The following is a 27,129-nucleotide window of genomic DNA, read 5'->3' on the forward strand; positions in this document are numbered from 1 at the left end:
AATTGTCTCAAAATTCTAAATTAAAAAGAATAAATATTATAGAACAAAAATAAATTGCATTGGTTTTTACTGGGATGGAGGAAGTTTCATTTTTAGGTGTCCGGTCATTTATGACCGGGAAGGCCCCCAGTGTGACTGCTAAACGAAGACCATCAGAGGGTTAATTATTTTCAAATATCTCATTGTGTCCCACTTGGAAGTTTACCAATGTCTTGATTGAAACCCACTAGAGCTTTCTACCTCAAAGTCATTCAGCCTGTTCTGACGTATTATATACATCTTTTCTAACCAGCCAAACTCAAAATAACTTATGCTCACCTACAAGCTGACAAAATTAACTTTTAGCAGACATATACTTTTATCATTTACAGTCTCTGCTGTGAAAACGGACTACAAATAGGCAAGGCAAGTTTATTTATATAGCACATTTCATACACTATGGCAATTCAGAGTGCTTTACATGGAGAGCAAATACAGACGACTCAACTCTTGAATCTCAAAGATGCAGTATAAATGCTTAATGCTTCATAACCTTCAAACTTCAAGGCTTTGTAAAACTTTCAGACTACGTCCAAACCAACTTTCAAAGCATGTCTTGAAAAACTTTCCCAAAATTTTCAACTCTGTCTCAAGGTTTCTCCTCCTAAAATCTCTTAGGATTTTGTTCAATATAAAAAACGATAAGGTTTAAAATTCATGTGGATTGCATAGTGTAGATTTTATCTCATTTGGTTTTGGAAGAATTAGATTAGAAATCTCATATGAGATCTCTAGAGTGTGTTTCTTGGGAGAAAAACCTGAGAATCAGGAGCAAGTCTCCATTTGTTATCCCTGTAATCTGAATGTGTGTAAAATGTTGGTAAAATCGTTATTTACATAAATTTAGAGACAAAATTAGGCCTATCCATGTCGAACACAAACAATTGAGAAATAAAAATTTCTCATTTGTGATTTTTCCTCCTATTAGGAAATGCTAAAGATTAGAACTGACTTCAAATATTTATGGAAACAGAAAGCAGTGGTATTGTCTCCAGACTGGTAAGACCTTTAATATAACTGTACAGTATATGGGGTCACAGCAGGGGTCTAAGACAGATCCATCATATTTCTAGCACATATTTCTCCCAGCTCAAAAGACAGCCACTGAAAAACAAGTCTGCCTAACAGCTGTTATTTTTATTTTTCATTTTTTCCCCCTGTGTGCACTTATGATTAGTGCCTTTGGAATGAAAGGCATGCTTATCTGATCAATTCTCTTTTCACAGTGAGTCTGTGGCTTTAAGCTGGCAGAAGATTAAATGAGAACTAATGCGAGAGGTAATATCATTTTGAATGCTATGTGATTGGTATGTCTGTCAACCTTTGCTGGGCACGGGAAAATTAAAATTCATTTCTTGTGAAAGAGCCCCCATGCTGAGGTAATGAGAGTGAGGATGAATTAGCTTTCATGCAAGGCTTCATTTTGGTATTAATACACGTGCGCCTGTGCACACACATACACACACACACACACTCGCACATGCACAACATGATCAAATGGTCTAAATGCACCAAAAACATCCCAAATTATTGGTTGAGAACTTGCAACGTGATGAAATTACATAAAAGCTTGTCTTGCAATTGCTACACTTTCTACATGATAAATATTGCAATACTGGTACATGCACACGTTTTCAACAGAAACTTTTTTTGTTTTAATACCTGGTCACTATTTTCAAAAAAAAAAAAAAAAAAAAAAAAAAATTGATGCTAGCTGAATCAGAAATGGGTTTTGGAGAATATGTGAACCAAGCAGGGCTACGTTTCAAGTCCAAATTAGGGATGTTCATGATACCAATTTTGATGAAATCACGTTTTTTTTTAACGTGAAAAGATTTTCAACACCAATTTGGATAAGAAAAGAGTATGCAGCATATGCAACACATATTGATGACAGAAAATAAATCAAAAAATAAATAAATAATAATAATCTTTTTATCTTCCGTGTTTGCGGCAGCTCTGTATATTTCTATGGCATCGCTGTCGAAGAGTAATTAGCTGGTGATGTGGACTTACTAATTGTATGTAAATGAGCATTGTAATGTTTGAAGTGGATGTCATAACAAATGTCAGTAGACTGAGAAGATTTTAAAAAGCAAAATACATAAATGTATCCGTAAGATCTACCTTCATGCTGTGGAAATACAAATCAAAAGACAACGCAATGAGCACAGTGCTGAAAAGGGGCGGGGCTACATAAGGTCATGTGATAACCATTATTTATGATCATTTGCTTTGCAGACAACTAAAGAAATTAATAAAAATTGTGTTGATTTTAGTCAGCTTCCTCCATCCAGATGTAATAAGCATTTAATATTTAATAACTAAGAGAAATATGTTGAGAAATATACATGACCAATTAGTTTTAGTCTAATTTATTATTTATTGTATATTTATTATTATTTATTTATTATTAATTTAGTCTTAGTCCTGTGTCAAATGTACTTTTTTTATTTTTAGCACATTTAAATCAACCTTGCTCCGTTTTTGTTCAGTCAAGTTTTAGTCGACTAACCCCTGGTTTCACAGACAGGGCTTAAGACTAGTCCTAGACTAAAATGTAAGTCTGAGCTGTTTCCACTGAAATAAACTTGCACTGACTGATCTTAAAAATATATCAGTGCCTTTTTAGTTTTAAGATGCACATCGGTAATGTTTTTTTCTAAGCATGTTTATAAAAATTACTTAAATGTCCTAATTGATCTATGGTCTAATCCTGGCTTAGTCTAAGCCCTGTCTGTGAAACCGGGCCTATATGTCTAGGCTTTTTAGTCTAGTTTAAGTTAATTAAAAATTTGTCATGTTGTTGCATAATGGTTAAAGTGATCATCACAATTGTTTTACTCAAAGTTATAATCACAACGATTTTTGTCATTTGCTAAATTAATTTTTGCATTTCATCAGAATTATTGCACTTTCGCCTACAAGCAAAAATCGAATGTCAATTCATTTCTTCATCTGATTTATAATAGACTATGAAAACTTGTAGGCTAAAACAAGAAACTTCTCTCAAAAATGTAAACTCTTAATAGTAATTATTATTTTTTTCTATTAAAACAACAGCAAAAAAGACTGTATTGTCCACAGAGGTTTTGTAAGTGCATTTATTCAGCAACCACAATCGCAAACAATATAGTCGAGATTCATGTTTGGATTTATTACAGTTTATCAATGAGAAGGTTTGATCACAGATTTAGTCGCAGCAAACAGCACGCTAAACTACAGTTTTCAGATTCTTCCTCAGTGTAGAGAGAGTGCGTGCACATGGTTGCCAGATTGCACAGATTAAGTAAAACACCGGGCAGAACATACTATGTTTCCATACAAATTTGCAAATTTAACTTATGCACAAAATTGGAATATCACATAAAACATTTGCATGATAAAATACAGCACCGTTTCCATCCAGCAAAAAATCATCACTTCCTAATAAACTAGCCAAATATCACTAAGAAAAATGTAATTTAAATTCCAAAATGAGCATAGAAATAGGTGAATGGAAACATAGATAATGTATCCTTTTAACAGCAAAAGCTTAATTTGGGGATTTAAACTCTTGATATCTGGCAACTGCAAGAATGAAAGCTCGTAGAGGCTCGTTAAAAACAGTCTGTAACATTTTGTCTCTTTTTTTTTTACAAAAGTTTTTATTTTTTAATTACATTTTAGTGTCGTCTTTTTGACGTTGGTGTTGTTTCGTCATCGCCTTGACTTAAGGGCCCTACACACCGGGACGAATATTCGCCAGCGTTTTTCAACGCGTTTTTTGTGTTCACACCCAAGCGATTTTCGCTGACGATGAGCCGAGTGAACATGCAAATTCATTCCCTGACATTAGATGGCGCTTAATGTAAAACAGAAACCACTCCATAATAACAGTTCTCTTTTATCAAGATTTTTGTAGTCGCTGTCGCGTTTGTCATATAGTTCTTTATGTTCCGACACCAACGAGACCAGCAGCTCTACATTCACCTTGCCTTGCATCTTCCTCGTCTTATTTCTTCCCGGCAGTGTAGACGCTACTTGGCAGTGTTGCCAGATTGGAAATGTCCAAGTATCGTACCAGAAGCTCAAAATTATCGTATTTGGCAGAAAATTATCGTACACGAGTCAACGACATGAAAATGACAGACGAGACATCCCAACCTGCACAAAGTCATTTCTGGGAGTCAAGAAATCTCCAACGGGGGGGGGGATAGGGGTGTTGGGATTGGTCGGTTCTGATTCGGGAGTATAGATAAAAGCCCGCCCGCACTTACAATTGATTGGTTGAGTCCTTACATGCGCTTCGTGAGGCACACTAGCACACACACGCAAGGTCTCTCGCTCCCTCTCTCTACGCGTTCTTCCCCCGGTAGACGTAGAATCCACGGCTGGATCAATGAGAAGTCCTATTACAACGACCATCATTTGAAGTGTCACACAGTTCTGAAATTATCATACATTATAGGATTTTTTTCCATTATTGATCGTACATCGTACAGAGGTCAAAATTATCGTACAAATACGATAATTATCGTACATCTGGCAACACTGCTACTTGGTGTATATCTTCTTCGCCGTTACGTATGTGTGCACGGCAAGACCGTTTTGTGTTTAAGCGCCCCCAAGTTGTGTTTTACTGTAACTTCAGAAGCTCCAGACACGTGAACAAAAGCGCCAATCTCATTGGTCGGATAGTTTTTGACGCGGTGCGTCAAAGCAAAAAAACGAACCCGAGGCGTTTTTTTAAAAATGACGCTTTTACGCGTGCCGTTTTTCGCGCCGGTGTGCACACTCACATTGGCGCCCTTTGTTTAGTCACGAGGCGTTAAACGTCGGCGAATATCACGCGCGAAATTCGTCCCGGTGTGAACAGGCCTTAAGTCAGGGAAAAAAGGTAACTGACAAACATTTTCACTCTGAACAATGCTAGCATGAAATTTTTTTTTACAAAATTTTTATTTTTTTATTTTATAGGACATAAATATGAGATATTTAAAAATGCAACATTTGTATATCTAAAAATAATAAATATTTTAATATTTAAAAATGTGTTGTTTTTATTTCTACCCTTTTACCTTTCATAGGTTGAATACTCTCTTTTTGCACCCCTGTATCATTACATATTTGTTATACAATTTTTGTATCCATTTTATACTGAAATACTGATACATTTTGACACCCTGAGTCCAAATGTCCACTGAGGAACAGAAAGAGAACATAGAAACTACAGGGACATATACGATATGAACAAGTTGACAACCTAATTTTAAATCACTGAACGTACAGCAACATCACATATTTTAATTAATTGACTGACCATGAAAGTAACCATGGCCTATTTGCTAAGATGTTTGGGGAGTAAGTCTTGTAATGTGGGATGAAGATGAATATATTTAATTAGGACTGGAGGCCCTTTTGTTGTGGCGGTCTACAATGGGATCGAAGGGTCTAGTCATATCCCTGAAGAGGAAGAGCTGGTGTAATTTTTCAGGCCACCCTTTCACGTTCAACAGCAAATTCTTAGTTAAATTGGAAAGCACATGTAGAGCGAACGTTGAGCCAGCGATTTCTCTAGGGATGCTCCGGTTTTGAGTCTCCAGCTTTTCCAGAGGAAGACAGATGCATTAGGGGCTCATTAAAACCTCACGGTGTCTTTTGTTTCATAGCAAGCAGCCTCACGTTCATTATCGGGAAGAGGTCTGAACAATTTAGAATGACACTTATTCTGAGTTCAATGGAGTTTAAAGGCATCTATAGGGGTTTTCACACCGGAGGAATGTTTTCATAGTTCATAAAACTATTGACAGAAGTATCCAATTTTTGGAGTGTTCACACCACAGGAACTGGGAAAACATCCGGTCCATCAGAGAAGGAACCCAGAACAATAGTAACCATCAGTAGGTGTACGCTGATTGGCTGAACATTGGCAAAACACCGGCACCCACCATTCTTTTATAAGCCATGCAAACACACAGTTTATAGCCTATAGTATATTTACTCCATGAACATGGAAAACAGTGATAGTTGGACCAACGGCGAAGTCCAGGAACTTCTCAACCTTTAAGCAAAGGAGGAAATCCGACGCAATTTTGAAGGGATCAAGTGAAACATGATTACTGTGTGTATTTCTGCTCAGCTAGCAACATTAGGCATCAACCACGTGGCAAACATTATAATACTTTTTCATAATGTATTAGATAGGATTGTTAAACAGATCGTAAACTAATGAAGACAGAGAATGTAAGTGCTGTGTGCTCAGGATCTTGCGTTCTCAGCACCATCAAAATAAAAGTCCGCCGCACTGTCAAAATGAAAGTCCCGCACAACAACCAGAGCGGCAGGACGTAAGTGACAGGTTGCGTCACTGCGTCACTGCGTCACTTCAGAGTCAAGGCCCTTGCACACTGAGTCCGAAATTCGCATCCGAAATTTTCACATGTTAAAAAATAAATACGACCTCACGTTATGTCAATCATGCTTGCACACTGCCTCTGAAACGTTCGCCCGTCATAAAAAAATTCAGATCAGATTAGATTTTCTGCGTTTTTCGCATCCGTAGCAAGCATTTTGAATGGTGTTTTGACATTTCAGAGCCACCGAATCACGAATACGAAAAAACACATGCAATAATTTCGGACTCAGTATGCAAGGACCTTCAGAGTTCCTACTGGCGGTGCAAATGCAACCAGGAAAATGGCCCTATAGGGGAAAATTTCGCTCTTAGGGGAACGCCTTGGTGGCTGGCTCCTATAACTGAGTTCATATACTGTCAAACCAAAAATTATTCAGACACCAGATATAATTTTTTACTAGTGGGTGTAGGACACTATAGTTGATTTATGTAAGTGAGGATAGCAAAATACAGTAAACTGTGACATTATACCTAAAACAGTGGACTATCAGTAAAATGTACAAAGATTTGGGACCAAAAATGATTCAGACACTTTGACCTGACCATGTTTTGCTTAAGTGTTTTTTCTTTAATTGCTAATGTGACCGTTTTACACCACAGACTGAACCAAATTAAGCATTGCTTGGTAATTGCTTGACCTAAATGGGTATTATCTAATTGTGTACTTAAATTTGACAGCTGACAGCTATTCAACTTAATTCATTTGTGAGACAGTCTAACAGAAGGATGGCCAAAACCAGTAAAATATCAACTGATTTGAGCTCTGAGTTCTTGTCATATTTTATTACCATTTTCTAAACTATAGCGAATAAACTGTGATAATGTGATAAATGTTGAAGGTGTCTGAATAAATTTTGGTTTGACTGTAACTATCCGGTGCCAAAGCCACTTTATCACTGATGAATAGAGGGGAGACAGATGTCCATCAAACATGAAGTGTCGGGGCTGGTGTTGCCCCCTCACCCGAATTATCCTGCCCCCTCAGTAAAGATGAATGTGAAAATGGATTTTAATGATTAAAAAAACAAGTGCATAGGCTTTCTATTATTAATATTAGTCTACTATAACATTCTAGTTAAGGACGGCCTGTTTCACAGTCACATTTTGATTGGCACCTACAGACTTCATACACCACAAAAAGTGCAGCTCTACTGAGTAGGCTAAAGGTATGGGGATTTTAGAGTGCTAGGTCATTTTTTGTAGTAAGTTGATTATTTCACCGGTTGCATATCAGGTTGTTCTAACTTACCATACATTTACGCATCTGTTAAATGTGTCGCAATGAGTGTGTTTTATAGTAAAGAAGACACAATGTAATTTTGGTGTCTTGTATTCATGATAAAACTGCTGAAATAAAGTAGCCTATCTAAGAAGCATTTATATCTGGTGGTCTAAAACATGTTAATTTCATGGATTTCCAAGTATGTTGGCCTAGGCAATTTTCCTTTTTGTTTAATGCAGTAATATTATTCAATGCTCTGCCATCTATATTTGTTCAGTAGCTTTTAGTTTTATAATAATATAAAATATATACTAGCGACAGGTTTGTTACGGTCTGGCAACTACGCAAATGTTTTCTAGCTGGGGATAATTTGCGTTACGTTATCGTCCCGTTTCGTTACTTCAGATGCTCCCTCTTCAGTGCAACACTGGCGGCGCCAGGCCGCCAGCTATTTATAGTATCATATTTATTTATTACCAAAATGTCAAAAAAATATCCCTAAACATTGAATATTTGAATTAGCAATAATTTAATTTAATAATAATTAAATAGCAATAAATATATGATGGCACCACTCCATATTGTACAGTTTGAGGACCACTGTAACATACTACAATATCAAGTCTATTTATATCTTAGTACTAGGGCTGTGAAACGATTAATCGCATCCAAAATAAAAGTTTGTGATTACATAATATATGTGCGTGTACTGTGCATAATTATTTTGTATATATAAATACACACACATGCATGTATATATTTAAGAAATATTTGTTTAAATATACAATTTATATTATATATAAATAACATATTTTTCTTAAACATATACATGCATGTGTGTGTATTTATATATACAAAATAATTATGCACAGTACACGCACATATATTATGTGAACACAAACTTAATTTGGGATGCAATTAATCGTTTCACAGCCCTACTTAGTACATTATCTGCCATGGGATATTCATATGTGCATTACTGTACGATGGATTCTTGGTATGAACTTGCATTAAGATACTTCAAAGCGCTGTTATGACAGCCTTTCTCGTTATGACAGCTTTTTGAAATTCATTTCGAGCAGATATTAGAAAATCCATAGGTAATTATCTTAAGAGCGGAGACTGGATCACTGTTGCCTATGAATACTGTAGAGTGAATCAATCCCAGTTAATGATTTTCTCAAAAATAGGCCTGATTTTTTGTTTAAAAACAGGATCCACATGTTCAAATTTGTAAAGCAATCACGTTTTCTGTGCTCCAACATACACTGTGCCACTTGTGTTCCTGTGAAGACATATTATAGGATAAATAGGACTCTGTAAAGCACAAATGTTCAGAAATGTATTTGCAGATAGACACAATGTGCACAATTTTCCTTGTTAATGAAAAAATGCACTTCCTAAAGCAAGCCACAAATGCTTTGTGATTATTCCTGTGTAAAATAGAGGACTGGTTTCCTAAACAACTGCTTTCAAATTCAACAGCTGCACATAGTCTGTAATTTCACTCAAATGAATCACAAAAATAGTGAACTCTTTTAGTGGCTTTGTCCATGTTCACATTGAGTGTAAACATTCATCACAATGACTAGTCATTGTATGGATACACAATTCACAAATTATTGGACATGAGGGCAGGATTTAAATTTTTAGTTGAACTGTTCCTTTAAAACTGAAGTGAAGTTTCATGTTGTTTAAGTGCTAACACATTAGCAGTTGCAATTCATTAACATCTATTGTATGATGTAGCAGCTTCTAACTTGTGCCTTAAAAAGTAACAGTTAAATGTTTACTAAAGTCACCATCTTGAGTGCTTGCTATTTCTATTTACAGCTAAGCATGACAGAGAGAAGGTTAGTGTTGACTGTATCAGGAGCTAGCAGCTAAGGAATAACCAGGAACGGCTCAGAATTCAGTTTGCTCATGCACTAATAGCCTGAAACTGGCTGGGTGGATATAACCTGCTGCAATTACTGCTAAGCAACAATAGAAGTGTGACGTAGCCCATCTGCACAAACACACGCACATGAACACACACACACACACGCGCACACACATACAGTATATATATAAATATATATGTCCCTTTTAATGGTAGAGCCATGTACCATCCTTCCCACTAAATTAACGCCATGGGGGGAGAGGGAACAGGGACCAGAACAGAGAATGGATTTCCCCTCTCTAGGTTTAAAAGCCTTCAAGTGCTTTTCTCTTCCCTTAAAGAGACAGAGTGACACACTAAAATACATCTACTGTAGACCAGAGAATAGCTCTGAATGGTAATGGAAAAGCTTAAAACATCTCACAGCAGTATGATATTACAGAGACAGTCAGGCACTATTGGGGTTGAACCTACTGCTCGATCTTTTGAAATATGCAAGGAAACCAAATTTCTGGCATGAAAAATTACAGCTCGATCTTATACCTTTATAAAACACATTCATGGTCTTATTGTGCATGATTCATCAATGCATGTTGTTTGACAGAAGAAAAATCTTTGTAATATTTCAATAACATACCTGTATAATTACTAGGGTTGCCCCCTATTAGTCGACCAAATGTAAGTCGACGAGAAAAGGCGCAGAAAATAGAAATCCACAGGAAATGGCGCAGTCCGTGACGGACATGTGGTAATTGTCAGGCAGGTATTTGTCAACCTAACTATGGCTTTTAATTTGAAATGTTAGTAGCCTAATATTTGCCACTATTTCTCTCTGTAGCGGAGGCACGTCCACTATATTGCAGAGATGGCGCGAGTCAACTACAGCTGACACAGTCTCAGAAATCACTAGTTTATAAATAAATTATTCAAATGTTCAGATATCCCCCCCCCCCTCGCCCCGCCACATTCATTTTGATTACCTTTGGCGGTGCGCAGCGACAAGCTTTATTTGTGCGCTTAATTTTTCTTTATTTTGAAGGCTCAATATTATGGTTTGGTATTTCTCTGTCATGTAGAACAGTGTTAGCAATGTTACATATAATATTCTTTCTCAGCTCTGAAACTCAAACCATTTTCCGATGCCACTCCCCAATATATATTATAAACATGTAATTACTGGACTATTGGCTTAAATTAAAACCTACTAGTCTACTAGAAACTCAAATTCGTAGGGGATAGCCCTAATAACTACTAGATCCATTTCTGAAAAATTTTCTCTCATTGGTTGACCTAGATCAGGGGTGTACAATCCTTTTTCTGGAGGGTCACCGTCAGAGTCCAGCTCCAACCCCAATTTAAAAACACCTGAACCAGCTAATAAAGGTCTTCAGGATTACTAGAAACTTTCTGGTGTGTTGGAATAAATCTATGCAGGAAGGTGACACTCCAGGAGCAGGAATGGGCATTCCTGACCTACAGGTAAGCCGAGTACATAGACATGAGCCACACAAAGTTCAAAGTAGGCCTAATGTTAACTAACAACCAAATAATGATTTAGACATTGTTTAGGCTATTTTGTTGGTAATATAACATTCTTTCAAAAACCTTGCCACAGGTTAATGCAGTAATTTACTGCTTGTTAAAGTAAAAAGGTTACAGCAATATTAACAAATCACAATACATTTGTAGAAGAACCATTCCTTGGTCAACACTTCCATTGATAGTCATCGCATCACTGTAATTGCAGATAGTTGAATGTGCATTACCACTGGTCTCATTTTCCCATGTGGCCTCAAATTGTCAAATCTCATTGAAAATGAATGATTTCTGGTTGCCTTGTCACTGCAAATCAGTGTCAGTGTGAATCTCCCTTTACACCAGAACAGTCATCCAGGTGCTTCTTTTACCACTGCTATGCTGACAACAATCTCAAAATGGCAAGGATCTCTGTATGCCACTCTGACATATCAAACTAGATGTCCACCCACAACCCTGAGCTCATACCTCCAAACTAAGACTTCCCTGATGAGTTTCCTCACCCAACCTCTCAGTCTCAAATCTCAGCTGAAGGTCAAGCCGCTGTTTGCTGTCATCTTAGATCACCAGCTGTCCCTTGTAGACTACGACAACTGCCTGGGCTTTATGCCATTCCATTTCAAGAAATTTTCCTTGAATGCCTCTATACTCAGCTCCTCATTTAGACCAGTCATTTCATTGCTATATTATCACAACTTAAAGGGGTGAAATAATGCCCTTTTCACAAGATGTAAAATAAGTCTCTGATGTCCCCAGAGTGCGTATGTGAAGTTTTAGCTCAAAATACCCCACAGATATTTTTATATAGCATGTTAAAGTTGTCACTTTTTGAGGATGAGCAAAATGCACTGTTTTGTGTCTGTTCCTTTAAATGCAAATGAGTTGCTGCTCCCAGCACAGAGGGCGGAGCTTCAACAGCTTGTGTCCTTTTACCTCACACAGACATGCACTGAACATTTCAAATTTATTTAGCCTTTTATGTTCAAACCGGAGTCAGATGATCAAGAAGTGACAACATGCAACAGGACATTTCTGAATGGTTAGTTGATGAATTCATGTAGCTTATGTGTAGTTATCATCTAGTCTTTGATTAGCATATTCTGTCTTGATAATCTATATATAAATCGTGTTCAGGGGGCGGGGTTTATGTAAATTCAAGGGTTGGTGATGTCATTAACCCCGGAGGAATGTTTTGTAGTCCCTACCAGCCGTTTGTTGTAGTCCTTCAAAAGCAATTTCTTTAAAAGCAAATATCTCCCTATAATTTGAACTTTGAGCGTTGTAACTTTGCAGATGTTGTTTATGCTCAAACAGCAACATTAAACACTAACTAAAGTTAGAAAAGTGAAATCATAATCAACCACCCCTTTAAGCTTGTCTTATTAGCAAATTGTACATATTACAACTTTGCTCAGATCTCTGCAGGTAATTCAGGTAACCTTGACTTACCCTAAAAGCTAAACCTTTTAGAGTCATCTTTAGAGACTAATCTGTAGGAACTCTATAGTGCCATTTTGCTTATACATTACTACCAATTTGATAAAAATGTTTAATTCCAACTGCTGTTTGTTGTCATTAAATATAAGCCTACTACACTTTCAGCTACCTGTCCTGATAATTGTTACAACATTTTTTTTTGGTAAGAAATGCATTTTTCTGCAATTTGGATTGTTGGATTTGTGGTCTTGGTCCACAGGAGAACTCTCGAGACCACATAAACATGGCCTTGGTCTGGATCTAGCATTGTTTTAAGACCCCACACATGGGGTGTACCTCAAACATAACTTGGATGGGAATATGAGTTACTGTATGTCTGGGCCCCGATTTGTCTTGTCATTGTCTGGTATTGGTCTGGTCTTGACATTAACTCTAATTTGCAAAGAACTTCATGTAAATGATTTAGATTTGTTAAAGCCAAACATACTTTAACGCTACAAATCTCTTTTAACACTATCTCTGTCTATCTAATACCATTTCAGTCGTATCCGACTCTTGGTGATTCTATGACCATCTCTTGCCATATGTGAGAGACTGTCCATTAATTTTCTTGGCAATGATTTTTCCAGTGTAGGCTGCCAGGTCTTTTTCCCAATCCTCCCTTATAAATGGCTTGGGACTCACACACACGCATTCACACCTACTGACAATTTAGCATCTCCAATTCACCTACAGTATACTGCATGTTTTTGGATTGTGGGGGAAACCGGAGCACCCACGCGTGAAACCCAGGACTACTGGCTCAGCCGGGACTCGAACTGGGGACCTTCTTGCCGTGAGACATTGTGCCACCATCCTTTAACACTACAAAGACTTAATTGCCTTGTTTTAGCTAAACTCAATTTGCATGGATGTAAGTGCAGTTGTAGACGATTACCACAATCTGACTAACTTTATAGAGATTATAGCACCACTGCGATCTAGACACCTGAATCAGACCTTTTAAAAAAGCATATTCAACTACATCATACATCTGGATATATGTTCTTCTCCATCATTGGATGAATAACTGCAGTCATGATCAATAGAAAATATACACAAACTATCTTTTAAATTAAATTCCATTTGCCACCTACTTCCAGTGGGTGGTTATAATGCAACGTTAATTGCATCAGGCAAATAGCATTGCAAATTGCGAATAAGGTGCCTTCTATAATAAGCATAATTCACAGGCCTTTATTGTATGGAGGCGTGTTTGCACGGAAGAAAATTATAATAACTTAATTTAAATACGCTGCATCGTTATTACAGTGAATTTAGCAACTGGTTAAACTGGATTGTGGGTTTGTGAATAAGACACAGGTTTTTGAGTTAAAATACCACTTTCAAAAGTGGCTGTCTGTTTAGAGAATTCATCACTGTGCCACATATCCAAGACAAAATGTTTCCACTTTTTGTTAGAGTAGCGGTTCTATGCATCAACAATGGTGACCTGTACAAAATCTGGCATCTCTCTCCTAAACGTGTAGCACAAGTTTGCTGTAAACCCAGGAAGCATGTAAAGCGGATTCAGCTCATAATGGATATTCCTGGGGCCAATTCATCAAATGTTCCAGGTTTGCTTTCTCACAGGCAGAGACTATGTAAATGCATCCCAGGCTCCTTTGGGAGATAAGAGGGGGCCGAACGGCACATTGTTTATTGGGAGTTGTGTTCAACATAAATCATCCAGCCACAAAGACAGAGAAGATAACTCACCTTTCACTTTGTTTTTCGTTGCCGCCTCTGAGAGCATGAAATGGAGAAGAGAGATGGAGGAACAGAGATGAAGGGGAAAGAGAGAGAGAGAGAAAGGGAGACAGAAACGAGAGTGATTATAAAATCCTCAGCATACTCGTCAAGTCTCCCATTAAATTAAGTAACAGTTTGCCCCCCCTCTAAAAAAGAAAGTTCTGGCATCAATGACACCATCAACCCAAGTTAACTTTCTTCAGTGGAGCACAAAAGGTGACGATTTCCCCACGCAGTTGCAACGAATGGAGGCTTTCAAGTTTCAAATCAGACGTTAAAGCACTATAAAAGTATCTTAACTCTTTCCCCGCCAGCATAAAAACAAACAAAAAAAGTTGCCAGCCGCTGCCAGCAATTTTGATAATTTTCACAAAACTTTCATGGCCCCCAGAATATTTTTTTTGTATGAATATCTGAACATACAGTTTATCAAAAGAAAGAACAGAGCCTCTGCTTTAAAAAAAAAAAAACTGTTTTATTCTAGCTTCATGCATTCTTTTTTATCAACACTTGAAAGTGGGTAAGTTTCATGGAAAAAAATTCATTTTGAACAAAAAGCCTCGAAAAGCAGCCTAATTTTTCTTGATGCAGTCTTGTTCATAAGAATTCATGATAGAAGGGTTCTCCATTTGCTTCACAAAACAAGTCTGAACGTTTTGTTCATGAAACAGTGTGATCTGATTATTGAATTCAACTAATTCAGCCTCCACTGAGACCCAAGTGATCAGGTTGCAATTGTTATCAGCTCACTGGAGGGGAAGAATAACTGCAAGGAAAAGAGCGACTAGAACATTGTTCAGTCTCCTTTTGTGTTCCACAGAGGAAAGAATGTCCTGCAAACAACATAAGGAAGTATCCCTTTAATGCCTAGTGAGTTTACTTATGAAATACTACTACTTCTCTTTGTTCAGAGTTGAAAGTTTGCTCATGTTTGAATGCATAAGCTTAATACTTTCATTATGCCTGACCTTCTGCTTTGCAAGCCGCCTGCCATAAACATCGCCTTGATGAGGAGCGTAACGGACATATTTTATAGCACGCGCCATCTGTATGGACTTCTTTACAGACCCAGCTGAATAATAATCATATACAACCCTTCATTGTCAATATGCATATGGAACATCAAAGATGAGGTGAGACTAAGAACCAAAACGACACCGCCACCATTTTTGTTGCATGAAGAAAAATGACAGTAAAATCCCCATAAATGCATTTGCGCTCCTCAACTTCGAATGTGATCATTCAAGGCGATGAATAATTCATGCGGAACACTTTTTCTGACAACTTTTCTGACTTTGACAATACATAGGGTGAAAAGTTCATCATATTTGGATGTGACAAGACAAGTCTGAGGCAGAAGATATCACAACGATGCACTGTATATAGATTCTGAACCACCAAGAGTTGTTTAGTGAAGATAACAATTGGAAGACTATCTAAGGGAGTAAACTCAACGTTAACGTAATCAAAAAAGATGCACATTTTTAGGAACATTTGTATTGCTTATATTGTAAGTTGCTCACACCTCAGGAGACCAGGAGTTCCCAATGATGTTTTAAGAAACTTTCAGAAAAACACCTGAGATCTGAATAAAAATAGACATAAATAAGACAATTGTTGTCATACAAAAAGCGTATAGTGTATAGATTATGAATAATAGAGTTCAGACAATTTGGTATTGACTTAAGCAAATTTGAGAATTTGTTGTCGAGAAACATGAGATTAATATCTAAGATAATTGAGCAAAAGTGTCCAATTACTCTCCATTTAATCTCATGTCTAGCAGAAACAAGTCAAGTCAAGTCAAGTCAACTTTATTTATATAGCGCTTTTCACAATACAGATTGTATCAAAGCAGCTTCACAGTATTAAATAAAATAGTACATCAGTGTTTGTTTCTAGTGTAAAACGTCCACGTTTGGTAATGCTGATCAATAGTATTGTTGATTGATTAATTAAATTAAATATCCCCAACTGAGCAAGCCAAAGGCAACAGTGGCAAGGAACCGAAAAACTCCATCAGGTGACCTAGTGATATACAAGTGATATATTAAAGATTGCATTTGTGATTTCCCCCCCCCCCCACACAATGATCTTAGTAACAGCAATTTAACTTGAGGGCAAATACTACACTGCTTTTTGGAATAACCTTGAAGCCTCTCTTGTGCCACTGCAATTGTTCCCATTTATTAAAAGCTGTTATGTGATATTAGTGGGCGTGTACTTGAGTATGACATTAGCTACTGTCATTTATTTTGTATGAAAAGCAATTTTAGGACACAATTTTGTGTCCCCGGCTAAATGTCAATGACATATAAAAGTGAACAAATCTTTATTAAATGTGCCAAGTTTACAGAAACGGACTGAATTATTTTCTTCATGTTGTTTTCATAATGGTTTTTTAAAAACTATAGACCATATAAAAGTGAAGTTTCTAAAAATGTCATGTACATATCATGTAATGTAGCCATCAAGTAAAAAGAAATTACATTTTACGTACATAGTGTACACGTCTTAAAGAGGACTTTTACAAAGTCTTGATTTTGTTTTTGGGGTCTACTAGAATAGGTTTTCACGTTTGATTGTTTAAAAAGCACATCTTTCACATATTTGACATTTTTTTCTGCACCTCTCTTCACAGTCTGACAGAAACGCTCTGGGGTGCGTTTCCCAAAATCATCGTTAGCCAACTATGGTCGCAAGTTCCGTCATTATCAGCATAGTTCAACAAGTCGGTGTATCCCGAAACCATAGTTCCAATGAACATTCGCAAACAGCATTGCAAAGTTGTGTGGTTGGAACGACATCAACCTGTGGTTAGAAGCATAGTTTCTTGTTTGCATGACGTGGACTCAACCATTTTTGAAGAGTGCGCATGTGCGTACGTGCTGTACTACATAATAACGAGCCTATGGTTGAATCTGGAAATAAAGCCAAATTTTAAATAGTTCTCAGATACCATGTCCGTAATTTAGAGCAAAACATCTAGCATTAATTCACAAACAGATTCATTAAAATAAGTTATTACTCGACCACGTGCGTGACATCATTAACCAACGTGGTCGAATTACGAATTTGCGACTATACGGTTTCTGGAAACGGTCTCGACTAGCTAGTTGATTTCTTCAACGATGTATCATACTATTGTAGTTAAGCAGCGAGTTACATCGTTAGGTCTTCTCTCTAGGAAGCCCCTCCTTCCGAATATCGCAATGTGCTCTGATTGGTCTGTTGGACCAGTGTGTTGTGATTGGTCAACTGCTTCAAGCATGTTTAAGAAATGTCACGACTCTTACCATAACTGTGAGTTTCAACACACTATAATGCAACTCAACCAGGTCTCGCCACGCGACCTTTAAAACTTTTAAAGGTTTTACATATATTTGTCAAATTATAAAAAAAAAAAATTCAATTCCAAATGTTATGAATTATTACCTGATAAATATCATGTGTTGGAGGTCGACCATGCTTTGTTGTACATGACCAATTCTAATGATACTCCAAAGTCACGCAAGTTTGGGATCAAAAACCTTACATAGCCACCAGTTCCACAAGTACTGGCAGTTAAATCTCCTTGACCCTCACAAATAACAGTTCTCAGGCCTGAAACCCCATATTAATCAAACCGCTGTGATTTGGAACGTCGATCTAGAGTTTAACGAAGGAGTCATTGTTTTTCACACTCGTTAATCTCTCTCATTCTTCTGCCTTAGCCAACCACCCCCGACCCCCCTGCCTACATGGAAGTTATTAATCTCTGACTCTCCGCACGATGTCGGAATCTAATAGTGTTGACAAAGTCAGACTCCATGATAAGATTCTCCTTGCTGTAAGCAGAAAATATGTGCCAGATCCTGAGAGGAATACCAATGGATACAAGGATCCACTAGAGAGCAAAAGCTCTTAATCGAACTCTATTTGCTCAGCTTTCACTCTTTTTTTTAATATCTGTTACCCCCTTTTGGGTTGTTTATGGGAATTAGTGTGACTGGCAAATAAAAAGCACTCCAAAAATGACATTACAATAAAGAGAGCAAATGCTACATCTGACAAAGACAGATTCAGAGGCTATGTGAGCGAACATGAATTATTAATACTCTTGTTTGACACCTCACCTCAATCAAAGAAACATGAATTAGCAAATTACAATTTATTGGATTTTTTTGTGTGAACTGGTGATTCCTATTTATTCTTTTCAACACTGCAGGGAATGTCTTCCAGCCAGACGGAGAATATCATACAACTTATCAAACGAATAGCAAATTACAGTATATTTTGCTTAAAATTAAGCCTATTTGTACTTACCATTAAAGGATTCAACTTTATACAACTTTAACCATTCTATCTTGCATTTGTGGCATAATGTTACTCCGGAAAATAATTTGACTTGTCCTTGAACGTTTTATATTTTAAAAGCAAAAATGCCATTTACAGGAATGCACTTATAAGAGTAAGCCATTTCAGAGGCTTTAAAAGCCGAAATGGAAAGTGTGTATTTTTGTTAAAGCACTAACACTTGTTTATTTATCGAGCTGGACCATCTTTTCGTGCTGTTAATACTTTTCAAAGGAGAATGAATGTCTGGTTACGTCTGGTTACCTTCGTCACTGGTGTCATGACAATGAAGCTGAACAAATGTACACAGACAATGTCAGGAACTGATTTTATCACACTAGTCTAATGCAAACACACAAGTCTCATGTTCTAATGCCAACACATAAGTCTCATTATACTGTACTTTAAATGCTGTTGTTTAATTAGCCATCTGACAGCATAATCTGCCTTAGCAGTAAAGGTGCAGTCACATTTTGTACTGTGCAAAATCTAGTTGTTTCAATAGGAATCCAGGGGTTTCGCGTTAGAGCGATGTTTGAGCAATAATGTTATCCCTTAAAACTCACCTTTTATCACCAAAATGACATATTTAAACGTTTTTCCTTGAAAAAATTCTTCATGCCTTAAAATAGCTTGAATGTAACTCTACACCCTTGCCGCATTTAGTATACCCGGTTCTACGAATATTTAAATGAGCCCCGCCTCCACTCACTCACAGCAGCTCAGAGATCCACTTGCTGATGATCACACGGTGACCTGATTGGTTATAAGGTAGTTTGTGACGTCAGAAACACCAGCGATTTCAAACCGTGTTTTTGAGACTGTGGTTCACTGCAGTTTTAAGGAGAAAATACTAAGCAATGGTGTCGACTTGCACATGAATTTGCACATGGTTTGTCTTAAAGCATATTAAAAACACCACATAGACATATAAACAACATTGAAAGCTTGATTTTCACCACAAAAAATCAGACACAATCCAGAACAAACACACACACACACAAATTAAGGCATAAGACTAGAACATCCCTAATGCAGAAAACACACACACACACACACGTCTCACTTAATTTGGACTTTGTTCCTAGTTTGCACCGTTTCCATAGTTGAGATTGTTGTCATGGTTTCAGATTAGTTGTCATTTAGTTCAGTTGTGTGTCATTAAAGGTATAATGGAGGATTTTTTACTTCCGGGTGGATCACCTATACTATTGGTCCTCCTAATTGTCAATCATTCTGGTGAATCAATCAAATTTATTCAAAAAGTGGAGAGGGCGGGTCTTATCTAAAATTCGGAAAGATCCTCCACTATACCTTTAATGATCCTTATTCGCAAATGTACTTAATTTCCTCTGTTTCTGTTCATTGCGGTTGGGACTTGTCTGTGCCTAGATGTGTTATATGCTGCTCGCTTTGTGTGGATTACTTGCGTGTGGATTTATTAAAGACTGCCCTTCATCTTCATCTTCGTGTTCATGTACTTTCTACAATACAGCAGTGTGACACCTATGAATTCCCATTAAAAATATATTTTTTCCATTAAAAATCAATCAGTCACAATGCAGACTGCACACAGACATGAAGTTGTTAGATGTGAAGACATTTACACACGTGCCCAAGTAATCTTTCATCAACATAACTCCCCTCACATTTCTCTGATGACGTGTGTACTGGTGCGAGGACGGGACAACCTGTCACATGACACCCGCCTCCCATGCTGGCGACACGGGTGCGAATCCCACTCGGAGTCGAGTACGACCGGTTACACACAGATGCAAATAAAGAACCTTTATTTTTAAGATTGGATGAGCATTTTTAAGATGGTATGTCAAGTTACAAATACTGTCTAATTTTTTTAATCAGCCTAATTACACAGTCCTTAAGACTGATTGGTCATTCAGGCAATCACACCGACTAGTCAATTTGGAAATTTCGGCCCAAAACGCAAAATAGGCTTAATGGTCCTAAAAATAGGCTTCAGCTTTGTATGCAAAATTTGAATGTGAAGTGTGACATGGACAAGTTTTCGTGACATTTACCTGTCTATAAAAATGAATCTGGGCAATTAGCACGATTCTGCTCATGGAGGTTCCTGCCTCTGGGCTTTGCCTTAGTAACCACTATATCTCTTTCGGCCGCTCTCCTCCCGTGTTCTAAGAGACCGCAATCCCTTCTCACACGTTCATTTCTCTCTCTCTCTCTCTCTCTCCAATGCTTTTTCTGGCAGGGCCTATTTCTGATACCTGCCTGCAGGCGATGTGAAGAGAAGGGGGAGTCTGTCCCCACGGTGATTAGTCTAACCAACCATGAGAAAGGGTTTGTCCTCCAAAGCAGAGAGAATGAGGCCCTCCAGTGCGCTCGCCAGGCGGCCGGAGGAATCATACCTCACATTGCCAAACAGAGAGAGTCCCTCGGGCTCTACGGCTGCGACTGACCCCACGTCAAAGAGTAACCAATCATTCTCAGGCCAGAGGAATAAAAAAAGAATCCGTCAGACAGGTGCAATAAAGCTTGACGCGAGTGTTTTGATTTGTGCTATAGTGAACGTATAGCTGTATTCGTTGAATTATTTGTATATTACCATTTTGGTCATTATCATAACATTATTGATTGCTTTACTTAGCATTTTAAAATACGGCTAGCTAGTGATGACATGTGTAAAACTAAGCATTGCCCTTATAACCAGAGCAGTCCTGAATGTTTTCAATACCTCAAAACTTTCTGCAATGTTGCAAGATTCTGAAGCTTTCCCTGGAGAAACGACCTGCTAAAGCAACTGAGATCAGCAGTCGGCGAGTGCCCACTTAAGGAGACTTCCATTGCCCTGATAAGAGCGAGAGTCTGAGGTGGGGAAGATAGAAAACACTCCATATGTTCCATTAGGACATTACAAAGACTTGAATGAGAGCTTGACGCTCCCATGTGAACAGTTTGAATCAGTACATTTTGCAGAAGCAAAACCATGTTGATTCAACTAGAATCGTGAATATTATTATTTATTTAAAAGACTGAATTTTTGTGTCACTTCAGACAAGTTTAAACAAGTTGCAAATAGCAGCAATAATACAACAAAATAAAGCTTTCTTAAGAAAATTGATGGTTGCTTTCCCATGCAAAACAAGAAACATTATTATTATTTTTTTAATAAGATTAAGATTGTTTTATATCACTTCAGGCATATTTAAATAGAAAACAGCAGCAATAATAATAAAATAAAAACATATAATATATATTATATATAATATATGTAAAAACATTTGATTTGCTTAAGAAACATGAATAAATTTAATCTCAAATCAGCTCAAACATTTTTAAATACCGTACAAAACAGCTGCAACAAAATACTGAAATACTCATTTCTTAAGAAAAATTCGATTCATTCATTGCTATAGGAGAGGAAGAATTTTCTAAACTCGTTAAATCATCTAAATCGACAACATGTATGTTAGACCCTACAACGACTAAGCTACTGAAAGACACTATCGACCACAACATTCTTTTAAATAGACTCGTAAATTATGTTGGCATTAGTGGAATTGCATTAGCATGGTTTAAATCATACTTATCTGACTGTTATCAGTTTTTAGCAGTAAATGAAGTTCAGTATGGTGTACCACAAGGCTCAGTACTAGGACCGTTGCTGTTCACTCTGTACATGCTACCCTTGGGAGATATCATTAGGAAGCATGGCATTCGTTTTCACTGTTATGCGGATGATACACAGCTCTATATTTCTTCATCTTAAAAATATATCTAAATTACATCATATGCTCTCAATGAAAAATGCAGAAAAATTAGTTCATGCGTTCATGACATCAAGGCTAGATTATTGTAATGCTATTATGGGTGGTTGCCCTGCACGCTTAATAAACAAACTACAGCTGGTCCAAAATGCAGCAGCTCGAGTTCTTACCAGAACCAGGAAGTATGACCATATTAGCCCGGTTCTGTCAACACTGCATTGGCTCCCTATTAAACATCGTATACATTTTTAAATATTGCTGATTACTTACAAATCACTAAATGGTTTAGCCATTTAGTCCAAAGCCAAAACTTTGGAACAATCCAACTATCCAAGACCATGTTGATTAATATCTATCTATCTATCTATCTATCTATCTATCTATCTATCTATCTATCTATCTATCTATCTATCTATCTATCTATCTATCTATCTATCTATCTATCTATCTATCTATCTATCTATCTATCTATCCATCTATCCATTTATCCATCTATCTGTCTGTCTATCTGTCTGTCTGTCTGTCTGTCTGTCTGTCTGTCTGTCTATCTATCTGTATTTTGTTGATTTAGACCCCACTGACTTTCTTTGTATAAATACAAACAGCTGATTCTAATTGTGGGTGAACAAATTTACTTGTATTCCTAACATTTCTTAAGTACAGTGGTGTAAGTGAATTGAACAAACCCCTCACCTTGAATAATGAGCAAGAGTAGTAGTAGCTTCTGCCTTAGCAAGTGGCGCTAATAATAACAACATGATATTTCTGCCTTTATTGGTTCCCGAGGGAAAAACACCTGACAATCCAGGCATGCCCACAACACCTGAAGCAGAGCAGCAGTTTTCTACTCACAACATCCTCCTCTGCATGAAGTGACAGTCTGCTCAATGTCACCCCATGCTGTCCTCCTCACCTGTGGCCAACGGCATGTGAATAATTCAACATCTCTGTATTATTAATGAAGAATGAGCTGTAAGTAATGGCCGATGCCTGGGGCCATTTACAGTGACAATGCTGAACACAATTCCAGAAGCAGGGAAAAACCTATATAAACAACTCGCCGTTTCCCTTGGGAACATTTAATGCTGTGTACATTTATCGTTTCATTCCCCACATTATCATAGCTAGAGTTACACTTAAAGGGCAGACAGGAAAGAATGAATTGGTAAAAGGTTAAAACTAAATTACGTTAGCTGGGAAAAACATCTGAGGCGCATTTAAAGGACAATCACACACTGGTATAAAACATCGCAAACATCTTTGTGTTCTCCCTGTGAAAGAAGGGTAATTTTTTAAAAAATTTAAAAAGGGGGGACGCTTACATCGAGAAGGCGATGTACACTATCAAGAATAGCAATGAACATGGAGTTACAAATAAGAATTCCATACTTCTTTTTTCTGAGAAAACACCACAGAAAATACCAGCACAGCTGATGAACTACAAGGAAATCTTGCTAAATGTCAAACCAAATAACTTTTGTGGCTTTTTGTGTAGCATTAAAATGGCATTTTCCCATAAACCTATGTTTAGCCAAAAGCTAAAATTATGGTATAAAGGCCCCTTTACCTCAAAATGAGAAACACATTGGTATATTCTGTAGCTCTGGTATTTTCTAGCAGGAGATTGTAATAAATAATTTCACGTAGCCAGATTTTTGACTATTGTAATAAAGTTTTGGCCCACTTTACAGCTTATTCTGGCCATGAACCGACCACTTAGACAGGAAGAAACTTTCTGACTGACTTTTGAAGCAAGTAGTTGCATGGCTGTCAATCGAGGGACACATTTTATAAAAAAAAAATCTTTATTTGTGTTCCAAAGATGATCGAAAGTCTTATAGGTTTGGAACGACATGGAACGACATAATTTTCATTTATAGTTTGCATGAGCGAGAGTTTAAATGAAGATGCAAAAGCAGACTAGTTAGTATGTCTTTAAACATCACATGCCGAACAAACATTACTTCAAGCATTTGACTAAAAACCGTTCAAAAACCCATTGACTTCGGGAATTTTTGAAAAATCTTTAGCAAGTGCTTTCCAATTTTGTCCGCAATATGCATCAGACAGTCCAAAAACATCAGTCCATTCAGACTAGCTATAGTCATCCTGATAACATGAAGCTCTTTCAATAAGCAAATTTTCTTATCTTATGGAGTACAGCGTCAACAAATGTGTACAACAAATCTGTTTTGGACAGCTCTGTCACTAATAATGATTTTTATGGTTAAATTGCATCTCAGATGACATTAAATGCGTCTAAATCTTGTTTACAAGTCCTAAATATTATAAACGCATATTCTTCAGTGTCATCTTGATTTATTTGTTCTTGTATCAACAGCTTAAAATGTCATTTAAAGCCGTTCCTCGTTTGACACACTATGACAGAGACACCATGGTGTCTCACTACAAATGTAAACACATCACCACAACCTCAAACACAGCGTCAGTGTCACATATAAAGTCACTGAAGCAGAAAAATAACTACTTTAATTAATTTCAATGTTTATTTCTTCAGGACTGCCATATCAGACACAGGACTGTCATACAGCTGGTAAACACGGGTCTTTTGGGTCTGTCCTCGAATATAACCACCTTTTATTTGGCACATGGCTGGAGCTTTAGAAAATGCTTTGAAGTTAAGCTCCCGTTGCATGCTTCCCCGTGGAACATGGCATGCAGATAAGAAAGAAACGGCCTCCAAACTGCAGGTAACGGAGTATTCAACCTTCCGCAGTCCTTATCTGACACCTCCCCTGAGGAAAGACGACCCGTCAACACCGCACCTCGCGCTCACCCCTGACTTATGTCTACAACGCGGATGACATTGGCGGCTGTGTGTCCGTACACAAATAAACCATGTTTAAAAGTGCTGATGGGCTGAAGTGAAAAAGCATACTGCTTCCTTTGAGTTGTTGCATGTGAGTCAAGAACAAGCTGTTGGAAAGACATTTTGATATTGTTGTGATGACCATGCATTAAAAACTGCTGAGATAACAAACTACTGTGGCCCCAAAAATGTCAGAGTGTCATCAAACACAACTAGTATCATGATGCTAAACAGTTTTCTGAGCCATTTTTGCAGGGTGGATGTATGAAGTCAGGTCTCCTCATGTTCACACAGGTGAGTAACCACAGCTAGTTCCTCACATTAACTATGAACATGTTCCACTAACATCTGACAAGTTATGTCATAGTTTTGAACAGCAGGGAAGGACGGGATAAGATGTGACTGGTCACACACCTGGTTTTAAGATGCGTTTTGGTTGATCGGATCACAAGTGAATGGTGCTAAATACAGGTGCAAATGGGGTCTAAAACGTTTTGAGCTTGTCCACTTTCGACCATTTCCAGAGGTAGTCAAATACATTCGACCGGATTGCTTTCGTAGTGTAAACGCTCACGTGGTCATATGCATTCGAACAGCTCCAAAAGACACTCAGTGACAATTATCTCTGTTTCACGAGTTCACACATACATGAAATCGAATGTAGTAATTTATGCATATTTGGCGTGCTGTTCGGGAGAGGGCTCCGAGCTCGGAATTTGGCCCGAACCCATATACACCCCCCTTTTGACTGGGATAGAAAACCAGCCAAGAGTGAGGTGATGGGGTGGTGGAGGGATGCTGTGAAACTGTCATGGGACAGAGGTGAGTGAAGGCTATATTTATACTGGCTTCCTCTTGTGCTGATTGGTTGATTACATGAACGTGCTCCTCCCGAACTTTGTTACATTAAACTTCATTAATTGATTGTCTATTATTATTTATCCTAATACTAGTGATGCAATATGGGCAGTTTTTATGATTTTCAATTTTGTCTAGTCTTTTAACATCTAAATTAGTAAATGTTTCCATTTCCTTCCCATAATAATAAAAGTAATAATTAATAATAATAACATATATATATGTATATAGTATATATGTATATAGTAGTCAACATTTGAAGTGGATCAAAACCTTTCATCAAAGTTATACATGAATTTTGAAAAATACCCGTTCTTGTCTTAGGACTAGGACTTGGACAACTTTGATGAACTTTTTTGATCCACTTCAAATGTTAACTACTGTGTGTGTATATATATATATTTTATATATGAAATATATACAGCAAATTGAATTTTTGCCTTTTATTATTATTATCCCAAAATATCTTCTTTTCTGTTACACAGATAAAATTAGAGCATACAAGGTTGGAATGACTTGTGTGAATAATGATGTGATTTGGTGAACTATTTCTTTACCCTCTAACCCAGTCATAATAAACCTCGTCCTCTTCTTGAAATGCCTAGTTCTTCGTTAATTTGTTTTTTATTGCACAGCAAAATCCAGCAGAGCGTTGAATGACCCACATGCAGCAGGTACATGGGGTCTCTTGGCCCGAAGAATGGCGAGTTCAGTCCATCTCTTTTCATGTTTCGAGCCGTCTCATGTCATTGTGACCTTCTCAAAGTCAGTGCCCTAAATCGGTTTTCATCCGTGTAAGCTGTGACCTTTCCAGCTTGGAGGCTTTTAGCCTTACCTGCAGCACCACACAGCTCCACCACCTGCTCCAAGAGCACAGTCTGACAGAGAGCTAATGCTTCAGAGATCAACCACTCTCATTCGCATCCTCCACGCCAGTCCATGGCATTTGTGTATTCAACCTTCTGAAATTCAACTTCAATAAGCAAGAGGGATGTTATGACACCTCATGGTATGATATGATGGCATGTACAGCTGTGTGAGATCACTCTGGTCTGCTGC

At 37.5% G+C, this 27,129-nt stretch overlaps 1 protein-coding gene across 7 annotated transcripts in view; it reads right to left on the reverse strand.

The window, feature by feature from the left end:
- Positions 1 to 27,129, reverse strand: part of cadm2b (cell adhesion molecule 2b) — a 231,194-nt gene that overhangs the window by 66,207 nt on the left and 137,858 nt on the right. For 6 of the 7 annotated variants that reach the window (XM_079885389.1, XM_079885384.1, XM_079885385.1 and 3 more), the window contains exon 2: positions 14,272 to 14,298. The exons of the other annotated variant lie outside the window; for it this stretch is intronic. In XM_079885389.1, the coding sequence (XP_079741515.1) occupies positions 14,272 to 14,298 (27 nt within the window). The remainder of the gene's footprint in view (positions 1 to 14,271; positions 14,299 to 27,129) is intronic. 7 annotated transcript variants of the gene reach the window in all.

This window comes from Squalius cephalus, assembly GCF_949319135.1.
Source record: "Squalius cephalus genome assembly, chromosome: 11".
Classification (NCBI taxonomy): domain Eukaryota; kingdom Metazoa; phylum Chordata; class Actinopteri; order Cypriniformes; family Leuciscidae; genus Squalius; species Squalius cephalus.